Below are 26,139 nucleotides of genomic sequence, written 5' to 3' on the forward strand. Positions count from 1 at the left end.
CTCAGTCTAATAAAAATTAGTGAAATCATCTTAGTAGGCTACAGTCTGAATGTAAAATAAAATGGAATGGAGTAGAAAAATGTTAGAGTACATCATATGTAATAAGGATAGGTTACTTATACTTGCAATTATGTGTATGTTACATGTATTCTGGGTCACAGTGCAACATGTATTTCTTACTGGTTTTCAGGTGAAGAAGTTGAATACTATTCCTTTAAGGAATGAAAAGATTTAAATCACACATTGTAACAGGTTTACGTCTTTTATTCTGATTTTTCACACATACCATATCTCCGTTGATGATAAAACATTAAAAGAGACGAAAGTCTTAAGTAGCAGAGACACAGGCATATTTAAAATTAAATATTTGTAACAATAATAATAAAATAATTTAAAGGTCTGAGGTCAATAACAGTATTGTCTAAGGTAGCATATACTCATTGGTTGTTTAAATATAAGAAAGATAGACTTTTGGATCTCCAGGAATGGATATTCTCTCCCTAATCTTTTCTATCACATATTCGTTATTTTTCTGGATAGAGTTGCACATTTTCTCCTTAAAAATGACTGCATGGTAAATTATACCTAAAAAAAATAAATGACTGCATGTATTATTAACAGTAATAATAATGAACATATTCATTTGTCAAAAAAAAGATGCCAATAACAATTTGGGTAAATGATCTTCTTTTTTTAATTTCAGGAATTATATAATCAATGGCAGAAAAGCGGTCAGTTTTTTCTGGAATCAATAGCACACAATATAACTTGGGATCCTGCAGGTAAGAATATAAGCAGGATTGACTGCAATAAATATCCCTTTCCTAGGTTATTGTTTTTATTACATTCATGTATTTCAGTCCTGGTTTGTGTGAGATTGTGCGGAACACAATAGTAATAAAACAGATTGCATTTTTTTAGAGGATTTGGTGAAATGAAGATGCACGGCTACAGTATCCAGCTGTAGGAGGAATACCTGTTGTTTCAGGAAGGTCATACTAATTCTCTCTGGAGAGTCAGAGTTTAATCGAAGAGGAGCCTTTTGACCTGAGAGTGGATATATTTAACAATGAGGGTGGGCATAGATGTAGGAGGAAAAAAAGAAGTGAATTCTAAGAAGTGTTAATGTATATATGTGCCAGTAATGTATTTCTGCATTTAAAAACCATCCCAAAGCCATTTTTACTAATCTTCCACAATGAGCAAAAGCACAAAGAAAAGTGTAAGGTAGATTTTAATAGTGATTATTACTTCGTTGAGTCTGGAGTGAATTTGGTGATGAGGATATGATGCAGCATATTATAGAAGGCCTTTAAAGTCATGGTAAGGAATTTGAATTTAATTTTTTTTAATTGTCTAAAAATATTACAGGTTTTGAAAGTGGCTAGGGACAGGTGGTTTGCAAGAATGTTCTGGTAGCAGAGAGGGTTAGCTGAAGGGGAACAAGACAATAAATATTTATAATTATAATTACCTTTTGGAAAGTATGTCTTTATAGTAGTCTAAATGAGAAATAAGAACTTGTTTCAGTGCCTTTAACATAATAATAGGTATCAATTGATATTGAATGAATAATTAAGGAGTACATGAATATGAAATGCATTTAGGCAGTAGAATTGACATTACTTGACAACCAGATTGCACATGACTTTGCAGATATTTGTGACCACTAGAAGAGTAATATGCAAGAGTTAGAGAGAGTAGAACATAGGTTTTGCTTGGATGTGTGGAATTTGAGATGCTTAAATATGATATAGCAATATCCAGCAGATAACTAGAAATTTGAATCTATAACAGTGATTTTCAATCTATTTCATCTCATGGCACACATAAGCTAATTATTAAAATTCTGTGGCCCACCAAAAAAAATTCTATATATTTTGCCAATCTCAACAAAAAAAATAGGTATAATTTTGATTCACTCACACTGGACATCAGTTGTGTTGGCTGCTTTCATTTTTTAATTTGACAGTGCAAGGGAAAAGAGGTAAGTGCCCCTGACTAAATTGTCAGGTGTTGCATGCTTTAGAAATTCTTATGGCACACCAGTTGAAAATTGCTGATTTAGACTATAGGAAAGAAGTTATCTTTGGAACATAGAACCAGAAGTCCATCAGTTTAGATAGATAAAATAATTTACATTTTGAAATAGTTGAGAAAAATGTTAATTTAGAACACAAATTTCAGGATCTTTGGGAATTATTTTATAAGGGATTATCTTTGAGATTTTTTTTTCATGAAAACAAGTTTATTTATTTACTTTTCAATAAGTTTAAATCCTTGAGAAATACAGCATTACACAGATTATGTGTCTAATGGCCTTAGCAGGATGGTTGCTTTGGAATTTTGCTCAAACCATGCCACTGTTTCCATAAGCATGAGTTTCCTTTCCCTGGATTACTCTGGTTTTGTTCTGTTTACCACCAGGAGTTACTGTGTTGTTCTTCACTTTGTACACAAAAGCACATCTCTTGCCTAGACATCTTGAACATAAACACCTTCAAGCTTAAGGGCTGTGTGTGCCCTCTGATTCTGGAGACCCTGCTTATAGCTGGCAAATATGTCCTTGGACCTCAGCCTTCTCAACATTTGTTGCTATAAAAGTTCCCAGCAGGCCCTTGTAGTTCAGCAGCAGGAATTACACTTGAGATTATCTTTTAGAAAAATCACACAATGTTTTAAAATGTTTCTTCTCATGAGGTTGTAAGATTGATGTTTACTTGCTGGTTACCTACATGTTTATTTTATGCATACAATGAAAAGAGGTCAGATCTGGGTTCAAATTTGGGATTGAATTTTGTATACCGTATTTTTCAGACTATAAGACACACTTTTAACCCTCATTTTTTGCTTCAAAAAATTTTTTTTTCTATTTTCCTTCTCTAAAACCTAGGTGCATCTTATGGTGCAGACCCCAGACGCAACTAGATTTTAGAGGAGGAAAATAGGGGGGGAAATTTTGAAGCAAAAAATGTGGTAGAAAGTGCGTCTTGTAGTCCAAAAAATACAGGTATATCACTTTGTATATAACTCTGTTGTGAACAAGGTGACTTATGTCCCAGTTTATGCCTGTTGTCCTGATAGGGTTATTAATTGTGTTATTCTATTATCACAAGTGTTCTTTTTGGATGACAAATTAGTTATTCTGTTATGGTACTACAGTCTTATAATTATTTATTTACATGATTTATCTTATTGATTAGACAAGGGACAAGATTCTATTTTATTCAGTGTTTTATTTAGTTGTCTGTAGGGACTCATCATATAGCAAGCTCTCAGTAAATGTTCACATATTTGACTGCAAGTTTTATGATCATAAACACAGTATTTAAGAGATCAAGAATAGTTAACTCCTTTGTTAATTAAGATATCTAATTCATGAAATAGTTTTTTAGTGGTCAGTTGTGGCAGTATATATGAAAGTATTTGGTAAGTGATAAAGTCCTATAGAAATATTGTTAGCAAGTGAACTGCCTACTTGAAGTATCTTATTAACATCAATAAAAACATTTAATAATTGAATTGAATGACTTTCTTTTTTAAGTAATGACATAGCAGTTCAGAATTTTTGTACTATGATCTGTTAGTACTGATATTAGTATTAATGTTAAATTCCTCTAAAATCATCACTACCGAGTAGCGTTAAAACTACTTACTTTAATATATCTAGTAGCGACTTGATAGCAGCTTATGACCATTATCTTTTTTAACTGTAATTGAGCTAAACTTCACATAAGAGTTAATTTTTTTCCTTTTAATTTTGAAAAGTTTAAAATTTAGGATTCCATTGAGGAATAGATTATAACTGTAATAAATCCTTGGGAACTGTTAGTATAATTATTACTTTTGCAAATGAAATTTGTAATTATTTATAAAAAGATTATACTTATTTTACATGAAATAGTAATATTTGGGGTTTGATCAGTATTTACATACTTATTTGCCAGGTATTGCGATACAAAGAAATTTTTTTCAGATGATACTAATAAACTATAATGTTTTTGTGTTGTCTCTAAACCCACTATTGCATCTTGCTTAAATCATACGATTTTCTGTCATAGGCTTTTATTATTTTTTCCCTATTTCAGTATCCATACTTCTGCCCTTTGTATTCAAATCACTATATTTTATACATGTTACCTACTTTTGTTTCATTCCATACCTGGGATGAATATTTTGTATTTAGTATTTTTAATCCTTCATGGGATAATTTTATTTTCAGTTTATGTGAAAGAAAACTTGTAAAAATCAAACTCATAAGTACAGAGAACAGATTGGTGGTTGCCAGAGATGGAAAGTGGGCAAAATAGATGAGGATGGTCAAAGGTTCCAGTTGTAAAATAAATAAGCCCTGGGAATGTAATGTATAGCACAGTAACTATAATTAGTAATACTGTATTGTCTAACTCTACTATATTACACTAACTATAGTGTAATAATACTATATTATGTTTGCAAGTTGTTAAGAGAGTATATCTTAAAAGTTCTCATCATAAGGAAAAAAAATTTATAACCATGCAGGGTGATGGATGTTAGCTAGATTTATTGCAATGATCATTTCCCATATATACAAGTACAGAATTATTACATTATACACCTGAAACTACTATTATGTAATATACCAGTTATGTCTCCCCCCAAAAAGATGATTTGTGTCTGCTTGTAAGCTAAACAGTGGAATAGTAATCCGATTTAAGTGGACTGTCTTATTAGTACTTTCTGGTCTGTTTTTATCTGCCTGTGAGGCTTTCCACCTAGACTCTACTGTTTACTGAGCTGCTGCTAAGTGCTTAGCATGTGTTAAATGTTGGGTTGGCCCAAAAGTTTGGTTTTTTTTTTTCCCCCGGAAGATGGCTGTAGTAGCTCTTAGTTGTCTTTAACTTTACTCAAAACATTTTTGTTACATTGTATCATCATAGCTGTCATATCAGTGTATTTAAAAAAACACAAAATTGTGAATATTTGTGTAGCCATTTTAATATTGAAGATGGAAGAAACGCAACATTTTCAGCATATCATGCTTTCTTATTTCATGAAAGGTAAAAACACAACTGAAACGCAAACAAAATATTTGTGCAATGTATAAAGAAGGTGCTGTGACTGGTCAAATATGTCCCAAGTTGTTTGTCAAGTTTCATGCTGCAGATTTCAGGCCGAATGATGCTCCACAGTCAGGTGGACTAGCTGAAGTTGAAAGTGATCAAATTGAGACATTAACTGAGAGCAGTCAGTGTTCTACCACATGAGAGATAGCCAACCTACTCAAAATATCCAGATCAATAAAGTTATTGGTGAAAATGAAGATGTGTCTTTTTTTTTTTAAAGATTTTATTTTTTATTTCTTTAGAGGGGAAGGGAAGGAGAGAGGGAGAGAAAGATCAATGTTTGGTTGCCTTTTTTGCATCCCCTGCTGGGAACTGGCCTGCAGCGGACTGGCCTGCAACCCAGACATGTGCCCTGACTGGGAATCGAACCTCGATCTTGTGGTTCGCAGGCCCGCACTCAATCCACTGAGCTACACCAGCCAGGGCCGAAGATGTGTCTTTTATTTTACGGTAAAAACCTTAACAGACTTTTTGGCCAACCCAATAGATTATACATAATATAAATAATCCTTACCACAACTTTATACAAGCTTTTAATTTTAAAGATGAGAAAATTGAGGGTCCAGTGCTGCCCAAATAGATCAATTCACATGGCTAATTAAGTGACCTATTTGGTAATTAAAAACAGGGATTTCTGATCTAAAGTCTATATTTTGCTTCAGAACCCCTTTCCTTTTGAAATAGAAGGATGTTTTTAGAGCGGCACCAGTTCATAGTCCTTAATTGCTAATGTGAATACTTAATTTGCCAAAATTTTATTTCCTCTTTTTTTCTTTTCTTTTTTTTTTATTGATTATGCTGTTACAGTTGTTCTATTCCCCCTTTATTCCCCTCCACCCTACCCCCCATCCCCACCATCACCCCCCCTTTAGTTTATGACCATGTGTCTCAAGTCCTTTAGATTCTATATTTCCCATGCTATTCTTGCCCCCCCATCTATTTTCTATCTACTGTCTATGATACTTATTTTCTGTACCTTCTCCCCCCTTCTCCTCCTCCCACTCCCCTGTTGCTAACCCTCCTTGAGATCTTCATTTCTATGTTTCCACTCCTGATCTAGCTGTCCTTTTAGTTTGCTTTCGTTTTAGGTGTGGTTGTTAATAACTGAGAGTTTGTTGTCCTTTCACTGTTCATGTTTCTTTAACTTCTTTTTCTTCGATAAGTCCCTTTAACATTTCATAGAATAAGGGCTTGGTGATGATGAACTCCTTGAATTTGATCTTATCTGAGAAGCACCTTATCTGTCCTTCCATTCTAAATGAAAGTTTTGCTGGATAGAGCAATCTTGGTTGTAGGTCTTTAGATTTCATGACTTGGAATACCTCTTTCCAGCCCCTTCTTGCCTGTAAGGTCTCTTTTGAGAAATCCGCTGACAGTCTGATGTGGACTCCTTTGTAGGTGACTGTCCCCTTAGCTCTTGGTGCTTCTAGGATTCTCTCCTTCATTTTAATCTTGGCTAATGTAATTACAATGTGCCTTGGTGTGTTCCTTCTTGGGTCCAAGTTCTTTGGGACTCTCTGAGCTTCCTGGATTTCCTGGAAGTCTATTTCCTTTGCCAGATTGGGGAAATTCTCCTTTATTATTTGTTCAAATGCGTTTTCCACTGGTGGCTGTGCCTTTCCCCCTTCTGGTACCCCTATAATTCGGATGTTGGAGCGTTTAAAGATGTCCTGGAGGTTCCTAAGACTCTCCTCATTTCTTTGAATTCTTGCTTCTTGACTCTTTTCTGTTTGGCCATTATTTGCTTTCTTCTGGTCCACTCCATTGATTTGAGTCCCAGTTTCCTTTTCATCGCTATTGGTTTCCTGTGCAATTCCATTCATTTCCATTAATTTAGCCTTCATATGTTTCTCTAATTTGTGGCTATAATCAACCAGATCTGTGAGGATCCTGATGACCAGTGTTTTAAACTGTGCGTCTGTGAGTTTTGCTATTTCTTCATCGCTTAGATCTATTGGCTCTGGGGCTCCGAGATCCTCCTGCTCCATTCTTGGTTTGTTCGGGCCCTTTAAGTGTGAGAAGCGGCGCCTTGGATTCCCAGGTCGCTGGGTTGTGACGCTGTGTGTGGGGGCGTGGCCAGAGCGGGGAAATGGCGACCCCCTCTGCCGCTTCTCACAGCTGGGTGCGGAGGAGCAGTGCCTTAGGTGGTTCACCTGGGCCGGGCCACTCAGAGTCGCTGGGTTATGACGCTGAATGTGGAGGTGGGGTCAGAGCGGGGAAATGGCGGCGCCCTCCACTGCCGCTTGCCGTGGGGACCTGCCGGCCCACCCTCGCACAAATGCGCGACCTCAGTCAACACGCAGCCCCCGGCCCGGCTGTCTCCCCCGCGGTCGCTCGCCTGGTTGCTAGCTGGGTCGCTCACTAGGTCTGACCCTGCGCCGCCTGGATTCCGCGGGCCTGAGTGTGTCTGGCTGAGTCCTCCTGTGCAACCCTGCTCCGCCAGCCGCTGGTTTCGCCCCTTACTGGTCAGGCTGAAGAATTTGTTGTTAACGGACTTCCGAAAAGTTCAATTTTCCATGTTCTGGCTGTGTTTTCTGTTGCTAATATTTAGTTTTCTCTAATCTTGGTTGTGTGAGAAGGCACGGCACATCCACCTATGCCTCCATCTTGGCGGAAGTCTCCTCTTTTTTTTTTTTAAAGATTTTATTTATTTATCTTTAGAGGGGAAGGGAAGGAGAGAAGGGGAGAAATATCAGTGTATGTTTGCCTCTCGTGAGTCCCCTGCTGGGAACTGGCCTGCAACCCAGGCATGTGCCCTGGCTGGGAATTGAACTGCAATTGTGCGGTTCGCAGGCCCGCGCTCAATCCACTGAGCTACACCAGCCAGGGCCTCATTTCCTCTTTTATCTTCTTTGTTTGGATGATAGCACAATCTTCTACCCAAGTTATAAAGTTGAAAAATCTATCCTTGAAACCTACTATGTTTCTGTTTTTTAGTTGGTAAGCCTTGAAACGATTGTTTTTCAAATGGCTTTCAAATCCTTGCTTCTTACCTTAATATCTGACTCAGATCCTCCTGGTCTCCCATCAGTATTATTACAGTCGGTTAACCAGGTTTTTCTGTCTTACATTTTCCCTAATTTTCTCCTTCAGTGGAGTTACTTTCCAGAATGGAAGTTCGTTATTTTCTAGAATGGAAAAATACTTATTTGAGTTCTGGAATCTTTGAAAGTACTCATCGTATGGTGAAAATTGTGTATTATCTCTAGAAAAATGCACACACCATGTACACAGCTTTTGCGTATCTCAGTGAACAGAGGTTCACAGGCCTAGTGAAGACTCTCTATTGATACTCCTCCCCCCAGTTGAGACCTCTTATTCTAAAACACACATCCACTTATGGAATTGTCTCCCCCCACTTAAAAACCTTTAACCCCCAAGTACCTATAGCAAACTTCAAAGTTCTTATGAACATTAATAATGTTTCATAATCTGACCTCAGATTTTTTCCCAACCTTATTTAGATTTTCAGGTCTTCTATGCACTTTATTTCTTATTCATCCCACATTACAAGCCATTCTTGGGAGTAATTTGAACTTTCATGTCTTCATGCATCTGTTCATAATGTTTCTCTATTGGAATGTAAACTCATTATGAAAAAGGACAGTTATATTTGTCATTGTATTCTCCATGCCTAGCACAATGGCATTATAAAGATGTTCATTAAATGTGTATTGAATGAGAGAGTGTAAGATGTCTTTTCTCCCAAGCTGCTTCCACAAAATTAAAATACGGCTTTACTCCCCTTCCCCAATCTTTGTGTTACTTGATTTTTTTAGAAATTGTTTTATCTTTATAGTGTTATATGAAACTATTGACTATGTAGCATAACTCACTAATCAAATACCTAAGTAATAAATGGTGAATAATATATATATTTTTAGGCAATCGTCTTTTAACTGGTTCTAGCTGTTTGCAACTCTGGTCCAGTGCTAACTTGGAAAAGCCAACTGAAGACGAAAATCCAAATAGAAAAGATCTTAACTTTGGGGATTGGAGATGCATTTGGCATTGCAAGTAAGCAATTAATTAGAGATTTAAATTGATAAACCTGTTCCATGTGGTTCATTATAATGCATTTTAGTTTGTATAAAACCACACTAACATAAAAAGTACTGATTTTTTTATTTCTCTTGTAAGCCTTTTCCTATATACAGAGGATTTGCCATTTTCCATGTTCTTTGTGTTCATTTTTTAAAACTTGTTGAATAAAACAACTATGAAAAAAACCTAAGAAATGTTTAAGGCCTACATGAAGGTCATTAAGTAGAACTTGCTAAATTGTACAAAAGGAGAGAGAGACAGAAACACCTTCCATGCTTTTGAATGAGAGCTTTTCTATTGTGAAGAGGTATTTTTCAAAATAACCTATATTAACATAATTTTTGTCCAAATCTTTTTGGAATTTCTTCTCTTGAGCATAGTTCTAAACCTCATTTAACACGTCAAATATGGGAATATTCTGAAAGAAAAAAAGAACAAAGACATCTAGTATAGGAAAATGAATCTAAAGCTACAGCTGGTCAAGCAGTTTATTTTTGATATAAGAACAGACCAATTAGGATTCAGGAATCGGAACAATTACACATGGAGAGTTGATAATACAAAATGACATTTTACATCAGTGGGGCAAACTTGCTAGCTCTGGGGGAGAAAATGAAAGTAAAGTCTGTTTCATATCTGGCACCCAAATAAAGGTTGATGGAAGGAAAAAATGAGTTCCTATACAGTGAAACAAATATTAGAAGAAAATGCAGGTGAATTTTCAGATTTTAGAGCTACAACGTCCGGTATGGTAGCAACTAGCCACATATCACTGTTGAGCACTTCATATGCAGCTAGTCCAAATTGAGATGCGCTGTAAGTATAAAACATACTAGATTTCAAACACTTAGCACAAAGAAAAGAATGTAAAATATCCTATATTTTTTATTGTTTATTTGTTGAAATGATAATATTTTATATATTAGCTTAAATATAATTAATTTCACCTGTTTCTTTTTACTTTTTAAAATGTGGCTACTGGGAAATTTTAAATTACATATATGGATAACATCTGTCATTTATATTCTATTGCTATAGAGTCAGGGAAAGACTTTCTGAAGTATGACACCAAAACTAGACATGGAAAGGAAAGGAAGGGAAAGGCAGAGGAAGGGAAGAGAAAGGAAGTAATGGGTAACTTAAAACAAAAACTTGAGAGGAAATATTTGCAATTTTGGGTTAATGCCTTTTTAAAACTGAGGTATTAACATTAATTTAAAAAGAAGCAATATCTCAATGGTGAACAAAAATGGACGATGAAGAGAAAAAAATTAAATGGTAGTACATATGAATAATAAACACATTAGGAGTTGAGTGACCTTACTTGAAATCAAGAAATGTAAAATGTCCAGAAATAGGGTGCCTAACATCTATTACTAGTGAGTGTTTGGAGAAACAGCTGCTTCTATATACTGTTAATAAAGTTACACAATTGGTATTCTATTTCTAGAGAGCAATTTAGAAGTATTAATTGGCAGGCTTAATTTTTTCATACCCTTTAACAGCAGTTTTAATTTTTATTCATTAATTCAACAAATATTTTTGTGTGCTTATCATGTTCCAAGCAGTGGTAAAAGTGCTTGGGGTATAGCAGTAAACAGATGGGGGAGATAGACAATAACTGGTAAACTGGTATGACAGGATGTTAAATGCCATTCTTCATGAGCCAGTTTTATATGAAGCAATGATAACATACATATCAGATACCAAAGTGAGAGGACTGCAGTCCTGCTATATTTAGAATTTACAAAGGAAATTTCAAAGGAACTGGTTCCATGTATTTTATACCCCTCAGGTAGATAATGGGTATTAAAAAGGGTTAATATATGAGAAGGGGATAGGATTTTGTAAAGAAATTCTTTGGAAAGGGCTATAGCTTTGTTTTGGTCTTTCATAGAAAATAGGGAAGAGGGTGGCAGCAAATTGTTATATTGCCTTCACTGCAGATCTCGTAAGGAGCTCCTATGGGCTAAACTGTGAATTTGAAATGTATTTCATCTATTTAGGAGAGCAGGAGAATTTTAAGTTAAATCAAGATCAGAATATACAGTAGTAACTTGGACTAGACATACTAATAATTTATCTGAGCTGATTTGTTTTTTAAGTAAGAAAAGCCACGAAACTAGAAACTGCAAGTTTTATTTTAGGATTAACTGAAGATTACATTAACTATATTTAATAATAGGTCTCTATAACTTAACTAAATAAAGGCAAAAATTTAAAGCTCTAGCTACACTTGTAGGTGTAGAGATCAATAAGTGCAATAGAGAAAGAGTAAGTAGGGTAAGGGGAAGAAGAGTAGATGTAACACTGAGGACAGACCTGGAGGAAGTGAGGCAGAAAACCATGTGTGCCTATCTCTGGGAGAAGCATGTTGCAGGCAGATGAAACGGTAAGTGCTAAGACACCTTAGCTTGTGGCTGAAGTAAAATGAACAAGGTGAGGAGTGATAGGGGAAATTATTAAAGTCAGGACTCAGTTTATAGGTTATTGTGAGGCTTTTTCTTTTTCTTCTAAGTGATTTGGGAGTCTGTTAGGATTTTTAGCAGAGAGAGTATTGAGATCTTACTCCCTTTTTTAAAATTATTTTAGCTTCTCTTTTGAGAAAAGACTGTAGGGGAACAAGGCCACAATCATGGACCAAGCATTTTTAAGGCATTTAAGGACAGACATTTTTAGAACTAATCAGATGCATAAAAATGCACGTGCAATGCATGCATGAAAATGCATATGCATATTCATTGCATCATTTTTTAAGGCAGAAAAATGAGAAAACAGCAATGAGTTATTATTTCAAATCATTGCATATATGTGTAGTAGAATGCCATAAGCCAATAAAATAATGCAGATCTACACATACTGGTATGCAAAACTACCTATAACATTTTTAAATAAAAAATTTACAAAGCAAATTGTAAATATGACATTGGTTTCCATCTCCTCCCCTATACTCTCTCTAGGAAGGAGATAGAGATGGGGAGTGGACAGAATCATCTGGATATCTGTGTGTATTAGAACATCAAGAGTGGTTTTGCCTGGGAATCTGTGTCATGGTATCAGTCGAACTATATATGATTTCATTTTCTTAGCGATCTGCATTAATATTTTCTTTTTTTTAGATTTTATTTATCTTTAGAGGGGAAGGGAAGGAGAGAAGGAGAGAAATATCAATGTATGGTTGCCTCTTGTGAGTCCCCTGCTGGGAATTGGCCTGCAACCCAGGCATGTGCCCTGACTGGGAATCGAGCCACGATTGTGTGGTTCACAGGCCCACGCTCAATCCACTGAGCTACACCAGCTAGGGCTAATAATATTTCTATTTATTATATTTAAAGTCAGGAAAAAGGTTGTATTTGGAATGAACTGTGACAGAATTCATCTTTGGCCTGCTTTACATAGATGATTTTAGGATGAATCCATCTAAGCTTGAACTTAGGTGAGAAAAGGAGAACAAAGATAGTGAGAGGTGTTTTGAGATCGTCATATATGGGTAGCCAGAAGGGAAGGCAATGAAGGGAAGTGAGCCAAAGCTCCTTGGAAAAGAAAAGCAAGTACTCACCAAGCATATAGAGGAAGCTGGCAGGCTGAGTGCTTGATAGTCATTAAACCACACATAATCTTTAATTAGTCAAATGCCACATTAAAATAGAATTCACTTAAAAATGTTGATTTGTCCGTGCAAGTGTATTTTGGAATACAGATTATCTATAGCTCTTGAAATTAGATTTCCAGGTTCTGAGGGAATAAGAACTATGACTCTTGTCTTAAGTTTTAAAAACTGATAAGTTGTCCCTTGCATGATTTTTATGCATGGATATGTTTACATAAAAAAATTATATTTAAAGTTTTATATTTTAAATTTTGTATTTTAAAATTCATAATTATGAGCCTAAAAGTGAGTGTGAAACTTGTGTTATCAAAAAGTTTTATTATTTGAAGAAATTGCTGAATATAGTTTAGTGGAACAATTTCGAATTTTCCCTATTTAATTTTCCTTGAACATTATTCATCTGTTTAATTTACAGAACTGCTTCTCAAATTCATTTAATGAAATTTTCACCAGATGGAGAATTTTTCGCCACTGCTGGGAAGGTAATTTATGAAAATACTATTGCCAAATTGTGTTTATGATTTGTTTTGAAATTTCAAAAACATTAATAGGCTTTATTTTATTTATTTAAGTTAAAATATATTTTTGTTTAAAATGTTAAATAGCAAAAATTGGCATAATATTGTGTTAAAAGGCAGTATGGTACAGTTGAAACAGCATAGATTTAAAGGTAATCTGATATAATCTGCCCCTTACCAACTTTTTGACATTGGGTAAGTAGTTAATCTTTTTGAGCCTTGGTTTTTCTCATGTATAAACTTAGGATAATAGTATCTATTTCTTATTATTTATCATAGTATTAATTTAGATGGTGTATGTAAAGTGACTGGTTAGTGTCTTGTATACAGTGTATTGTCAATAACCTATTGCTATTATTTATATTATCCTTGAGCTGACAGATATATTAAGCTATATTTAAGGTAAAAGAATTTACAGACTTTACAGAAGACATTTGTAATCATTTTGTTACTACCCATTGATTTCAACACAATGTATTTCTTTGAAATTGTTTTGTTTTTTAATAATTGGTACACAGAGCAATTAATGCACAACTGAAGTTATTCTCCTTGCTCAAAACCTTCTACAGATTAAGAATGTGAGATATTCTTTATTTCAATGTCTCTGGTTATATTTTGCTTGCTTGTTAGTTTGGTTGATTAGATCCCACTTAAAGGTGCGATCATACGGTATTTGTCTTTCACTGCCTGCCTTATTTCACTTAGCATAAATAAAGACAAACTGCCAGTAACCAGAGAGGCAAGGGGAGGGGGATAACAGGGGAAAGAAGGGAAAGAGTCATCATGGAACACATATAAAGAACACATGGAGAGGTGAAAGTGGACAACCTTGTCTTGTTCCTATTCTTAGTGGAAAAGATTTGAGTCTTTGCATATTGAGTATGATGTTGACTGTAGGTCTCTCATATATGGCCTTTATTATATTGAGGAATGTTCCCTCTATTTCCACTTTGCTGAATGTTTTTATCATGAATGGGTGTTGTAGCTTACCAAAATCTTTTCCCACATTTATTTATATGATCATGTGATTTTTGTCTTTGCTTTTGTTTAAAGCAAAGTCATTTTGTTTAAAACTAATACGCCTTTTTACCCAGCAATTCCACTGTTAGGAGTATATCCTAAGAACCCTGAAACAACAATCCAAAAGAACCTATGTACACCAATGTTCCTAGCTGCACAATTTACAATAGCCAAGAGTTGGAAGCAACCTAGGTGCCCATCAGTAAATGAATGGACCCAAAAACTATGGTGTACATTTACACAATGGAATTGTATGCAGCAGAAAGAAAGAAGGAGCTACTACCCTTTGCAAAAGTATGGATGGAACTGGAAAGCATTATGCTGAGTGAAATAAGCCAGGTGATGAAAGACAAATACCATATGATCTCACCTTTAACAGGAACCTAAATAACAAAACAAACAAGCAAGCAAAATATAACCAAAGACACCGAAGTACCGAACAGGCTGACAGGGACCAGAGGGGAGAGGGGAGAGAATTTCAGGGGAGAAGGGGAAGGATTCACAGGAACAAGTATAAAGGACACATGGACAACAACTAAGGGGGGGTGGAAATGGGAGGGAGGTGGGGGGCACAGGGTGGGGTGGGCTGGGATGGGAGTAAAAGACAGAAAACTGTACTTGAACAATAACTAAATAAAAAATGCTAAAAAAAAAGAACACATGGAGAAAGCTGAAATCAGGTGGGATTGAGGGTGGGGCGAGGGAGAGTAGTGGGGGAAATGGAGACAATTGTACTTGAACAACAATAAAAAATAAATAAAAAAAAGAATGTGAAATACTCTAAATCCTCAGCGAGGTTTTTTTTTGCTTTTTTTTTTTTAGGAGAGTAGTGGATTTGTTTATTCTGACTGACTTTACAAGTGGGACTGCAAGTATAGCTTAAGAGTAAAACTCAGCACATTTTAGTCTCCTTTGTTCTTCCCTTCCCAAATTAGTAGATGCAATTTTGATTTTACTTAGATTATTTTATATAGTAATGGTTGTTAAGTGCTTATTATCACTGTCAGCATTTTCTTTGAACATTAATGTGATAATTCATGAAAACTGTCCTTTGTTTTCAGAAGTTATCAGTCTTTTTAAGTCTGCTAATAGTAATGCTTTCTTATTTGATACTTGGCTAAATGGAAAAAGAACACTTAACTTCATCTTTCAGTCTTTTCTGAATGACCCCATTTTCCATACTATATGCTAATTAGAACTTTCTTTGAACCAACTCTTGCAAAATACACATATTCACACACCTTAATTCTCAAAGCACAATTAAGGAATGCTAATAGAAAAGTATTCGATTCACAGATTTTCTCTGTTTCTCCATACCAACCCCTCTTCCATCCTTATGTTTCGTGATTGGGGATACAAATCTTACATTTGCTATTTGACTTAATCTTTAATTTTCATATGGATGTTTTTCTGCTTTTTCTCCCATCTTAGGATGACTGTCTTTTAAAGGTATGGTATAATGTAGAAAACTGGCGGACAGCTGTTATTTCTCCAGATAAAAGTTCAGAAAAACAATCCCAAGGAGAAATTGACTTTTCTTTTGTGTATCTGGCCCATCCTCGAGCTGTCAATGGATTTTCCTGGCGTAAAACAAGCAAATATATGCCTAGGTCAGTGGATTAGTAAATTTTCCCATGTATTAAAAGAATGTCATGTTTGTGATTTTGACTACTTTTCTTATATTGGACTTTTGCCTGTGAAGATTCAAGTAATATTAGCTAGATGGCCCTTGGCTTGCAAATCTCTGGCCATGGGTCAATTGTGGTTGACACTTAAGAGGAGAGCCATATGAAAGAATGTTTTACTTCCATATCTGGTATTTTAAGTGGCAGAGTTGTGCATCTTTTTCTTTTGTATATTATGTATCCAGTTCTTTTATGCCTGAATTATTCTCCATGTTGTTGCTTGCATGGACTTTTTCGCATTTCACTCCCTCATCTTGTGCTTTCTGTGTGTGTCACCTCTGGTTAAAAAAAACAAACAAAAAACCCCATAGCTTTACTGAAAGGACATACCATGAGACCTCAAACGTTTCTTTAATTACACCCAGCATCTTAAGGTTCACAGCAAAATTGAAGGGACGGTATAGAGATTGCTCATATACCTTTTGCTCCCATACCTGCATATCCTCCCTTGATGTCAGCATCCTCCACATTAGTTAGAATTTATGAACCTATATCAACCCAGTAGCACCACCTAAAGTCCATAGTTTACATTATAGTTCATTCTTGGTGGTGTGCACTCTATGGGTTTGGACAAATATATAATAGCATGTATCCTTTATTTTTATACCTAGATTTTTAAGTTATTTTCTCGTATAGTAGTTATTCTTCCTACCCCAGCCCTCCAATATAGGAAAGAATAGGAACAGGACACTCAAGAAACAGTAATAGTTCTCTTGTAGGAGGATGTTATCAGTCTTTGGGCTAAGGAAATTGCTGTAGACCACCAGTGTTGTTAGCACAAACACCTCAGCTTAGCTTCACTTTGAGAACTATTGCTCTAGTACCACTGAGAGCATTGCCTACTTATATAAAAATGGGTTTAGAATAGAATGAGCTGTGGCATATGTTAACTCTTCTCTTAAAAGTTGTAAATGGCCCCAGTAAAAATAGCTGCCATCCCAAACTGAACCTTTTAGACGTATCTGAAGATTACATCTTTTCAGAGGCTGATTTCTTCTGGTACCTCCAAGTGTTTTTATTTATCGATAGATTAGTACATACTTTTAAAAAAGAGGCTTATGAAGTATTGTATCTTTTAAGAGAGGATAGACGTATCATCTGCTCCTGACCATGTTCACTCAGTGTTGTTAAAAATGATCATAGGCAGATGTCTTAAACCGGACCATTACAAATGCCTAATAACATCAATGAGGCATACCAGTTTTTTGTTTGTTTGTTTGTTTGTTTGTTTATACTGCCTGTGTTCATTTGATCTCTTACCAACTAAATTTTGCATCGTAGGGAAATAGAACTAGAGTTTCTGTTAGTTGCAGCATCTTTTAGAGGTCTCCAGAACTTTACTTTTGGATCTGTATGATTTGAGAACTAGCTAATCTCCCTGCGCTCTCAGTTTTCACTTTTGTTTTACCAACTGCCTACTTCCTGCAGGTGTATAGTGGGAAAGCTGACCCTTTCTCATGAAAATGAGAGAGATCCCATCAAAGACCATTACTCTTTTTGTATCATGGGGTAATACAGGTGGTTTGTTTTTCCCGTAAAATTAAGATCCTCATCCAAAATGGGAATGCATTATACAATGGACTCTGCTGGCTTGAGAGAGAATAATGGGGAAGTATTTGTAATAAACATATACTTCTTTACTAATTAAAATTGATGAATGTAGGACAGGTTGGGAGATTTGGTTATATTTTCCACAAACCTTCAAAAGTTAGTTTTGGATAATTAGTTTCAAACTGTCTTTAATCTGTTGTTGTTACATCAAAATAGGATGGGTGTTACAGACACTTACCCTTCACATGGTTGTCTTCTGAGGTGATACTTTTTTTTCCTTTTTTTTCTGTATTGCCTATACCTGAGTATGATATACCATTGAAGAAAGAGTAACACTCTGATGAAGAAGTGAGGAAGAAAGATATTGCCAGAGAAGTGACTGAAACAGATCAAAGTACTTCTTACATATTCTGCTTATATGTTACCTGCCAGCTGTTTACATTGACTGCCCTTATAAAGGCCTAGTATCCTGAAGAAAGTCACCAGGGACCACCCACCTTTCAGGGTCAAATTGTTCTCCATGCTTCTGCGTTGTGTACCTTTCTTGCTTATTTCATTGTCCTTGCCTAAATTCTTATGCCTCTTCTGATTGCTTGCTGTCTGTTCATCCTTTTAGTCTCCTACCTTGTTATTCCTTGGTAAGCCTTTCCATTCTGTCAGTTACTAATTAGAACTGTTAAGGTTGAAATTTCTATATTTCCTTTTGATGTACGGGTATTTTCTTGTGTTTCTGTTTGCTTACATTTAATCTCATTACCACTGCCTGTGTGTGTGAATGTTCTAGAGAGAAATAGAGAGGGAAGGGGGGAATAGGAGAAGGGCATAGAAGACTAGAGAAAAAAAGGGAGAAAACCTGAAGGAGGAAAGAGAGGCCTGAGGATGGGGAAAGGAGAAACAGAGTGTGGAAAGGAAAGGAGGCACTTTAGGAAGGGGTGAGAGGTGAAGGTACAGAAGAAGAGAGGTGGTAAGGGAGGGTAGCTTGGACAGGAGAAAAAGCTGAGAATTGAGAGAGAGAAGTTCTCAATTTTCTCTCTCAATGGGTAGCAAGGGGATCAAGAGGAATAGACAGAGAAAGAAGGGAAGGAAGAGGGAGGGAGGTGAGACAGTAGAAGAGGAAAAGCTGAAGGGAAGAGGAACCAAGACAAGAACATGCCATTCTCCATTCTTCCCCTTTGTTCACATGCTTTTTTAATCAGGTAGCTGTGTGTAACAAAGTAACTGCTACCGAATATTTTTATTTCTTTTAAAAGAACTTTAACTTACTGAGTTACTGATGGAAGCCTTCTGCTGACCATTCATTTTTAGTCAAATATGTTTGACTAAGTGTCTACTACAGGATATTGTGACTTTCTTTCCCTTTTTTATAAATTTGCTGAGTGTCCGAATAAGAGGTAGTCTTTGTTGATAGAGTTTCAGCCTTTGAACTCTTGATGCTTATGGAGTTTACTAATATATGTGCAATTGATTTTGCTTTTATTTTGTGGATTGCAATAAAGTAAATCCACTGAAAATCAAGAGTGACTAAGAAAGAAGGTGGCTGTACTTATTTTATTATGAATTTTCTATTCTTATACTTCACTGCTTTTGGCATATGTATGTGTTAGGCAAGTAGAGGATAGAAATACTAATTAGTGAGGCCTGGTAGTGACCAGTGTGCATGTGCCTGTACAGGAAGTAAAAATTAAGCATTATGAAATAATTCAAATAACCATCCACTGAATAAGTCAGACCTTTTTAACAGATGTGGTTTTCTTTTGCTTATTAACTGAGCGATTATATCATGATTTTAGTCTTTATTGTTTAGTGATAAGAAGAATCTTAGATTATTGAAAGAAGAACTACTGAATTCTAGGCAGAAAAGAAATAGGTTAGCAAGCATTTGATGCAATGAAATAAGATACCCACCCAATTGTAATGGTTTTGACTAAATACATTGCCTAAATGTATGTTGACATTTTCTTCATTGGTACCTTAGTTGTGTACACTATAGAAACATTGTATAATGTGATACTGTGTGAAGTTTATATTATTGCCTCTAAAATCCTTTTATTTCTTAGGGCTTCTGTATGTAATGTACTGTTGACTTACTGCAAAGATAATGTGTGTCGCCTTTGGGTAGAGACATTTTTACCAAATGATTGTTTCCTGTATGGAGGTGACAGCAACCATTGGACCGAACCGATTAATTTAACTAATAATTTCGAGAGAAATGCTTCCAGTAAAGAACGAGTTCAAAGCACTTTAGATGTGAGTGTCTTTGTTAGACGTTATTTCCTACGAGTTTTACAACCTGTTGTATGTTGCTTTTTTGTAACGCTTATTCTAATTAATATTAAAAGTCACATGGATAGTTATAAAAATATATGCGTCTTACAAAAGCTCAGACAAATTTTAGTTTTATTTTATTTAAAAAGTGTTCTTTAGAATTTTGTCTAGAGCAAAAAACTACTTATTAAGTTAATTTTAGCTCACCTAATGATAACAAAAGTGTGCTTACCCTTCGCTTAGCTAGAATAACAAAGTAAATTAAAATCTGAGAAAGCAAAGGTGTGACTGTAAAAATTAGTTATTTTTTTTTTAGGGCTTGGGATGTTTTGTCCTGTCTTAATGATTAGTTTGTCAGATTCTATTCTATGGTTATCTTTAGAGCCCCTTTGAACTTGGAGTATTTATTTTACTAAGTAGTGTTGAAAGTAAATTCAGTTTTTGATGTTTGTATTAATTGAACATGGACTAGTAATGCAGATTCTTTTTATTATTTTTCTTACTATTGAAAAGAGGAAATAATCTAAATTGATTTATCTATGAACACTTTGATTAAGAATGCCTGTTTTTCAAATTAGTACAGTATTGTAATGGTTCAGAATATTATTAAATATATAATGCATGGAGACTTAATAACTAGAATCTGATGATTCTTGTCTACTTTTAGACCATGGGTTCTATATAAACTATTTTATCTTTTGAAAGATGAAAATAACAGTATTTGTAATGTCTGATTTATGGGTCAAATGAGGTGATCTATGAAAATGCTTTGTAAATTATGAAATACTACCCTAATTTATTATGGTAATATTATGCAGTGCTTTGTGGTCATAGGAGGTAAGCTTTGGATACAAAGAAAACAGCATACATACAGAGACACATCATTGTCCACAAACACGGTATTATAAACTTTGCCTTTATGTTCAGGAAATTAATTACCGGAAAATAAATCAAATACAAATTGCAGTATATTGGGTGATAGTTAAGAGTTAGGCAGTTTAAGTTCCAAGCTTCTTCAACTTTCAAATTTGCTATACAAAACTGATGAAAAATATTTGTACATACAAACTCATCTGAAATAGTATATCTGTAATGTCTAACAATCACTGTTTAACCTATACTTATATCTTTATGACAACATAGGCATTAGTTTTACTTTCTTGATTCTTTCACACAGGTAAATCTGAGACATTTCCGTAGAGGCCGAAGGAGATCTCTTGCACTTGTAGCGCATACTGGATACCTGCCCCATCAGCAGGACCCTCATGAGGTCCACAGAAACACTCCACTGCATGCCAATGCACTCTGCCACTTTCATATTGCAGCCAGCATCAACCCAGCCACAGGTAATAAAGCACTGTTCAGAACATGTTTTTGAATTGAGTACATTGATTTTATAACAAATAAGTTATACTTTTAGTTATAAACGTATAGATGACTTTTTTAGTTAATTTTTCATGATAGTCAACTCAGTGATTACACAAAGGAAGTTTTTGTTTATTTGTTTGCTCCTTAAAGCTATGATTTGATTTATGATTTAAGATCTTAAAAAGCCATTTAGATTCTGTATTAGTTTATTCTAAAGTGGAGATTTGAGCTAATACTTAACACAGGTTAACATCACAGAGTAGTGCTTCTTCACTATTGTAGAGTTGTTAAGTTAAAACTAGTGTATTAGTACTTGATTTTTGGAGACATTTCAGAAGTAGAGCAGAAATATTTGGAAGTTGTAACTAGAAGAATTAAGAAACCTATTTCTGTAGTCAAATATGTCTGTTAAATTGACAGATCTAGACTATCTGGGTGGAAGAATTGAACTGCTCATCATTTTAGTAAATGGTGACTGCTTGCGGGGAGGGGATATAAGCAGACTAACTGGTAATGGAAAAAACTGTAATAAAGATTAAGAAAAAAGAGTGGGTGAAACCCCAGCTGATCATAGTTGGGGCATTTAAAGTAAAACCTTATACTATTACTGGGGAAGAAAATGAAAAACAGTATTTGCATATGAGTAATGCCATCTGTACAGAAAGTGAAATGTAAAAGCCGTTTTTCACCTGTATCCTACCCTAGTCCTTCTCCCTAGAAGATAAGCACTATTGATGAGTTTTTATGTATTTGGGGATATTCTGAAGTATAAGTTTAGCATCACCTATTTTCATATAGCACATTGGATTTTGCTATATTGCATTCTTCAAAGAAATACAGCGATAAATATGGTCCATTAGTTACTCTAATAAAAGTGAGTAGTGCTCTGGTAAGTTAAAGAGTAGAGATACTTGTGGTAGGAATGAAGAGTATTTGATGGTTCTCTCAGCTTTTATTTGGTAGGCAACAGTCCCAGCTCTAAAAGTATCCATGAGCCAAGAAAATGTGAAGGGGAGAATATTGATTATTTGTATTAAAAATCACATAGGCTTAGAAAATGCCATTACCTTTATTAAAATATGTACATTGACAGAGGTTATAATACCCAGAGGCAATTCTAAGACCAGTAGAATAACTTTCAGTCTCTGCTGAGTAAAAGACAATATTCTGAGAATATAGAAATCTAGAATATTCTCACTTTAATGGAAAAGGCTAAGGGATGACAAAAAAGGAAACCCTTAGTTTCAATGTAGCATCTGCTTGACCACCTTCCTAAAAACTGTTCATAGGTCGTAGGTCCCTAAGGAAAATTCCTATGTATAGAACAAATCAAAGCAAAATAATATCACTAGTAGTTAAAATAGACCCTATGGAAAATTCCTTTCCCAAAATTGGATCTATTGGAATGACCCCTCTGGATGCTGTATTTCTTATTTGAGGACCAGCTCTCAGATTTGGCTTCACTTATTTGCCCCATTTATAAAAATAGAAACAGAAGAAGAGCTCTAAGAGATATTCTCCTGGTTCCAGTTCTTATATCCTTTCCATGAAGATTTCTCGTTAAAAAAATGACTGTAATCAAATTCTTTAAGTAAGGTCAGGAGACAGAAGAAATGTGAGACGTTTTTCTTTTCTTCCTTTTTCCCCCCTGGAATGCTTCTGCCAAAAGCCAGCATTAGCTCCTCTTTCTTGTGTACTTAACAACTAGGACTGTGATCCACTAGAGGCATTGTTGATCGTAAATCAAAAATCAGAAAGTCCTAGCCAATAGGATTCTTGGGGGCACTCTCTTAATCCCTGGCATTGGTGCGTATCACCTAGGAACAGTGGGATTGGCAATTCAGTCCCTCAAGGCTTTTATTCAGTGTTTAGTCTGTGCCAGTATGGGAATCAAAGACAGTGGTAGGAACTACAGATACAGGGGTGATCAAAACAGGTGTGATCCTTGCTCTCACGAAGCATAGAATCAGTTTACATTCCTTCAATCCATTGCAGCCTTTATTATTCAGCAGATACCAGCATGAGCTAAATTTAGATGTGATCTAATATGATACATACATTTTTCTTGACCTTTATTAGTTAGAAATTGTTTGTCATGACATACTTTGAATTTACACTTCAGTATGCTTAATTTAGCAATTATATCAAAAGTAATACCAAGGAACATTTTTTAAAGCTGAGTTGGTTTGTCTTGAATGCCTTTCTTGAATATAAGAAGGGAACCTCAATTTTACTTTCCAACTTGAATCTTGATGCTAATAAATAAACAGTGTCTTAGAATTAGATGGGTAGGTCATTAAAAAAGTTTGTAGGCCAGTCAATAGACTTAATAAAATAAGAAAGAAAGTTGTTGCTAGTCAGATAAGCCAGTAGTTCTTTGTCATCATACTGGTGACATTTGAATGGTAGGCCAGATTAAAATAGCATAGGTTTCATATCAAAGTGTGTGTATAAATTAAAAAGATTTTCCTATTAAGATGTCTACAAATTATAGATGTTTCTTATGAGAATATTTTTTAGAATTAAAGAAAATGTATATAAAATAAATTAGGCTATATGACCTAGAATATATCATTTTAATTCCTTTATAGGTATGTTAAATTTACCGTTTATGTCCATTATCATTAATAATAATTGTTGGCAAACATTATGTTGGGAGTCTTATTGATAGGTTAAGTAAAATATATTACAGAGGTTTAAAGATATGTGTCACAGTGTAATAAAAATATGAGACCTGGGTGTTTTATATGCTAGAATGATAGAAATTTTAACTGTGTTTTTTTATTGTTGTTGTTCTTAACAGACATTCCACTTCTTCCTTCTATTACATCTCTAAGTCTAAGTGAAAATGAAGAGAAGAGTGGACCTTTTGTGGTACACTGGCTAAACAATAAAGAGTTACATTTTACTTTGTCCATGGAAGTCTTTTTACAGCAACTTAGAAAAAGTCTGGAACAACCATCTTCTGAGGCCAGTGTAGAAGACTCTCATCAGACAGATGTAAAATCTGATGAAGGTAAAGCTTTAAGAAGGGTACAAAATACCAAATTTGATAAAAATAGCAAAGAATTTTGTATTAGGTTAACACTGGTAACTGTCAGAAATAAACTTCAAAATTACAGTGGCATAATACTAGTTTGAACTAGTTCATTGAATAATTTATTGTAGGTGTTTCTATTCCAGGTAGCTTTCTTCCACATGGTGATTTGGGGACTCAGGATTCTTCATCCTTGGGCTTCTTTGGTCAGTCCCTAGGGCCTTGCCACTTAAAGGAATATCTGCAAACTAGCAGCATTGACATTACCTGGGAGCTTGTTAGAAATGCACGATTCAGGTTTTGCCCAAAACTCCTTAACAAGAATCTGTAGTTTAATGAAACCCCTAGCTGATTTGTATGTATATTAAAGTTGGAAAAGCATTATAGTAGGGCCTTAAACTCTTCTGCATTTAGCGTTAGGTAAGAAGGGAGGAAGAGGAGAAGATACAACTATTTCTTAACTTTACTTAGAGTTGGCACATATCACTTTCTCCTTTCATTATGAAGTACTAGTCACAGGATCCTTGTAGTCCTTGACTGGATAGCTAGCCATTCTGTGTTAAGGACTAGGAAGCACAAATTTGTGATGGCCAGCTAGCCATCTCTGCTACAGTTCATGGTTCATAAGTGTTTTTATTTTTTAAAAGTTTTCTTTTAATTATAAGATTATAAGATTGGACATGCTCATTAGGAAGAAGAATCAAATGATACAGATAGGTATAAAATTTCCATATATTTAAGTAAGTGTCCTTCTACATTTATGTTTTTCTATCTTCCTATAACATATTAATATAGGCAGTTTTTTCTTTAACTGGGGAGTTCAGTTTTAAACAAAAATTGTGTTTTGTAACTTGCTTTTTAAATTCAGTATGGGAACTTTTCATTATCATTTTTTTAAGTTTCTCAGTATTCCATGTCAAGAGAAAACTTTAGCATTTCCTTTATTGATGGACATTTAAAGTGATTTAAGTTGTTTTTCACTATACTGATAATGGTACAGTGACATATCTCTTCATCTTTGTGTGAAATTTTCCGTCACATAGATTCTTAGACATGGAATTGCCAGAGTGTAAACTTTTAAGATTGTATTAACATCTGCCAATTTTTGAATTTAACTTTTTAAATATTATTTTTGTAGTACTTTCAAGTGTACGGCATGGTAACTTCTGCCAAATTGACCTCCAGAAATGTTTTACCGATTTATTATTTTTTTCACAGCCTTGCCACCACAGGATATTTTCATTCTATTACTCTTGCCAATAAATATGGGGAGAATGGCATCTTGTTTTACTTAGCATTTTCTTGAACCATATTGAACAGAATTATTTTAACCCTTCTGTGGTTTGCCTTTTTGTGCCCTTTGCCTGATTTTCTATTGAATTGTTTTTCTTGTTCTTAATGATTTGTATGTCTTGACCAATTTTTAAAATCTGGTCAACAGTCTTAACATTTCTTTGAGTCTCTTTTAAGAAAGTCTCTCTATTCCTAAACAGGAATGGGGCAAAGGTTTTTGAAATAATGGTTAGAATATATATATTTGCCTATATTAAGTTGTTATGCCAGTTTATTTCACTTTTATTTACTTTTTTTTTTTAATACTCAGCTGAGGATATATTCACTGATTTTAGAAAGAGAGGAAGGGAAAGAGAAAAATATTGATTGGTTGCCTCCCATACCTGCTCTGACCAGGGATCAAACCCACAGCCTAGATGTGTGCCCTGACCAGGAATTGAACTCACAACCTTTTGGTACATGGGACGATGCTCCAACCAACTGAGCCATCTTGCCAGAGTGGTACCAGTTTATTTGTGATCACCTGTGTGTTGGAGAAAACCTGGAAATTGGGCTGTTATAAATGTATTCCTTTAAATGATTTCTTTAAAATGTCATATCAGTGATAAGTACATAACAGCTAGAGATTAGCTAATATAGCAGA

The 26,139-nt window shown here is 35.0% G+C and overlaps 1 protein-coding gene across 7 annotated transcripts in view; it reads left to right on the forward strand.

The window, feature by feature from the left end:
- DMXL1 (Dmx like 1) overlaps positions 1 to 26,139 on the forward strand; it is a 168,612-nt gene that overhangs the window by 33,877 nt on the left and 108,596 nt on the right. For all 7 annotated transcript variants that reach the window (XM_053665319.1, XM_053665318.1, XM_053665316.1 and 4 more), the window contains exons 4-10: positions 704 to 782; positions 8,990 to 9,122; positions 13,175 to 13,241; positions 15,729 to 15,907; positions 19,591 to 19,780; positions 20,976 to 21,144; positions 23,970 to 24,182. In XM_053665319.1, coding sequence (XP_053521294.1) covers positions 704 to 782; positions 8,990 to 9,122; positions 13,175 to 13,241; positions 15,729 to 15,907; positions 19,591 to 19,780; positions 20,976 to 21,144; positions 23,970 to 24,182 — 1,030 coding nt within the window. The remainder of the gene's footprint in view (positions 1 to 703; positions 783 to 8,989; positions 9,123 to 13,174; positions 13,242 to 15,728; positions 15,908 to 19,590; positions 19,781 to 20,975; positions 21,145 to 23,969; positions 24,183 to 26,139) is intronic.

The sequence above is a fragment of the Artibeus jamaicensis genome, unplaced genomic scaffold, assembly GCF_021234435.1.
Source record: "Artibeus jamaicensis isolate MK-2021 breed Jamaican fruit bat unplaced genomic scaffold, CSHL_Jam_final contig_402, whole genome shotgun sequence".
Taxonomy (NCBI): domain Eukaryota; kingdom Metazoa; phylum Chordata; class Mammalia; order Chiroptera; family Phyllostomidae; genus Artibeus; species Artibeus jamaicensis.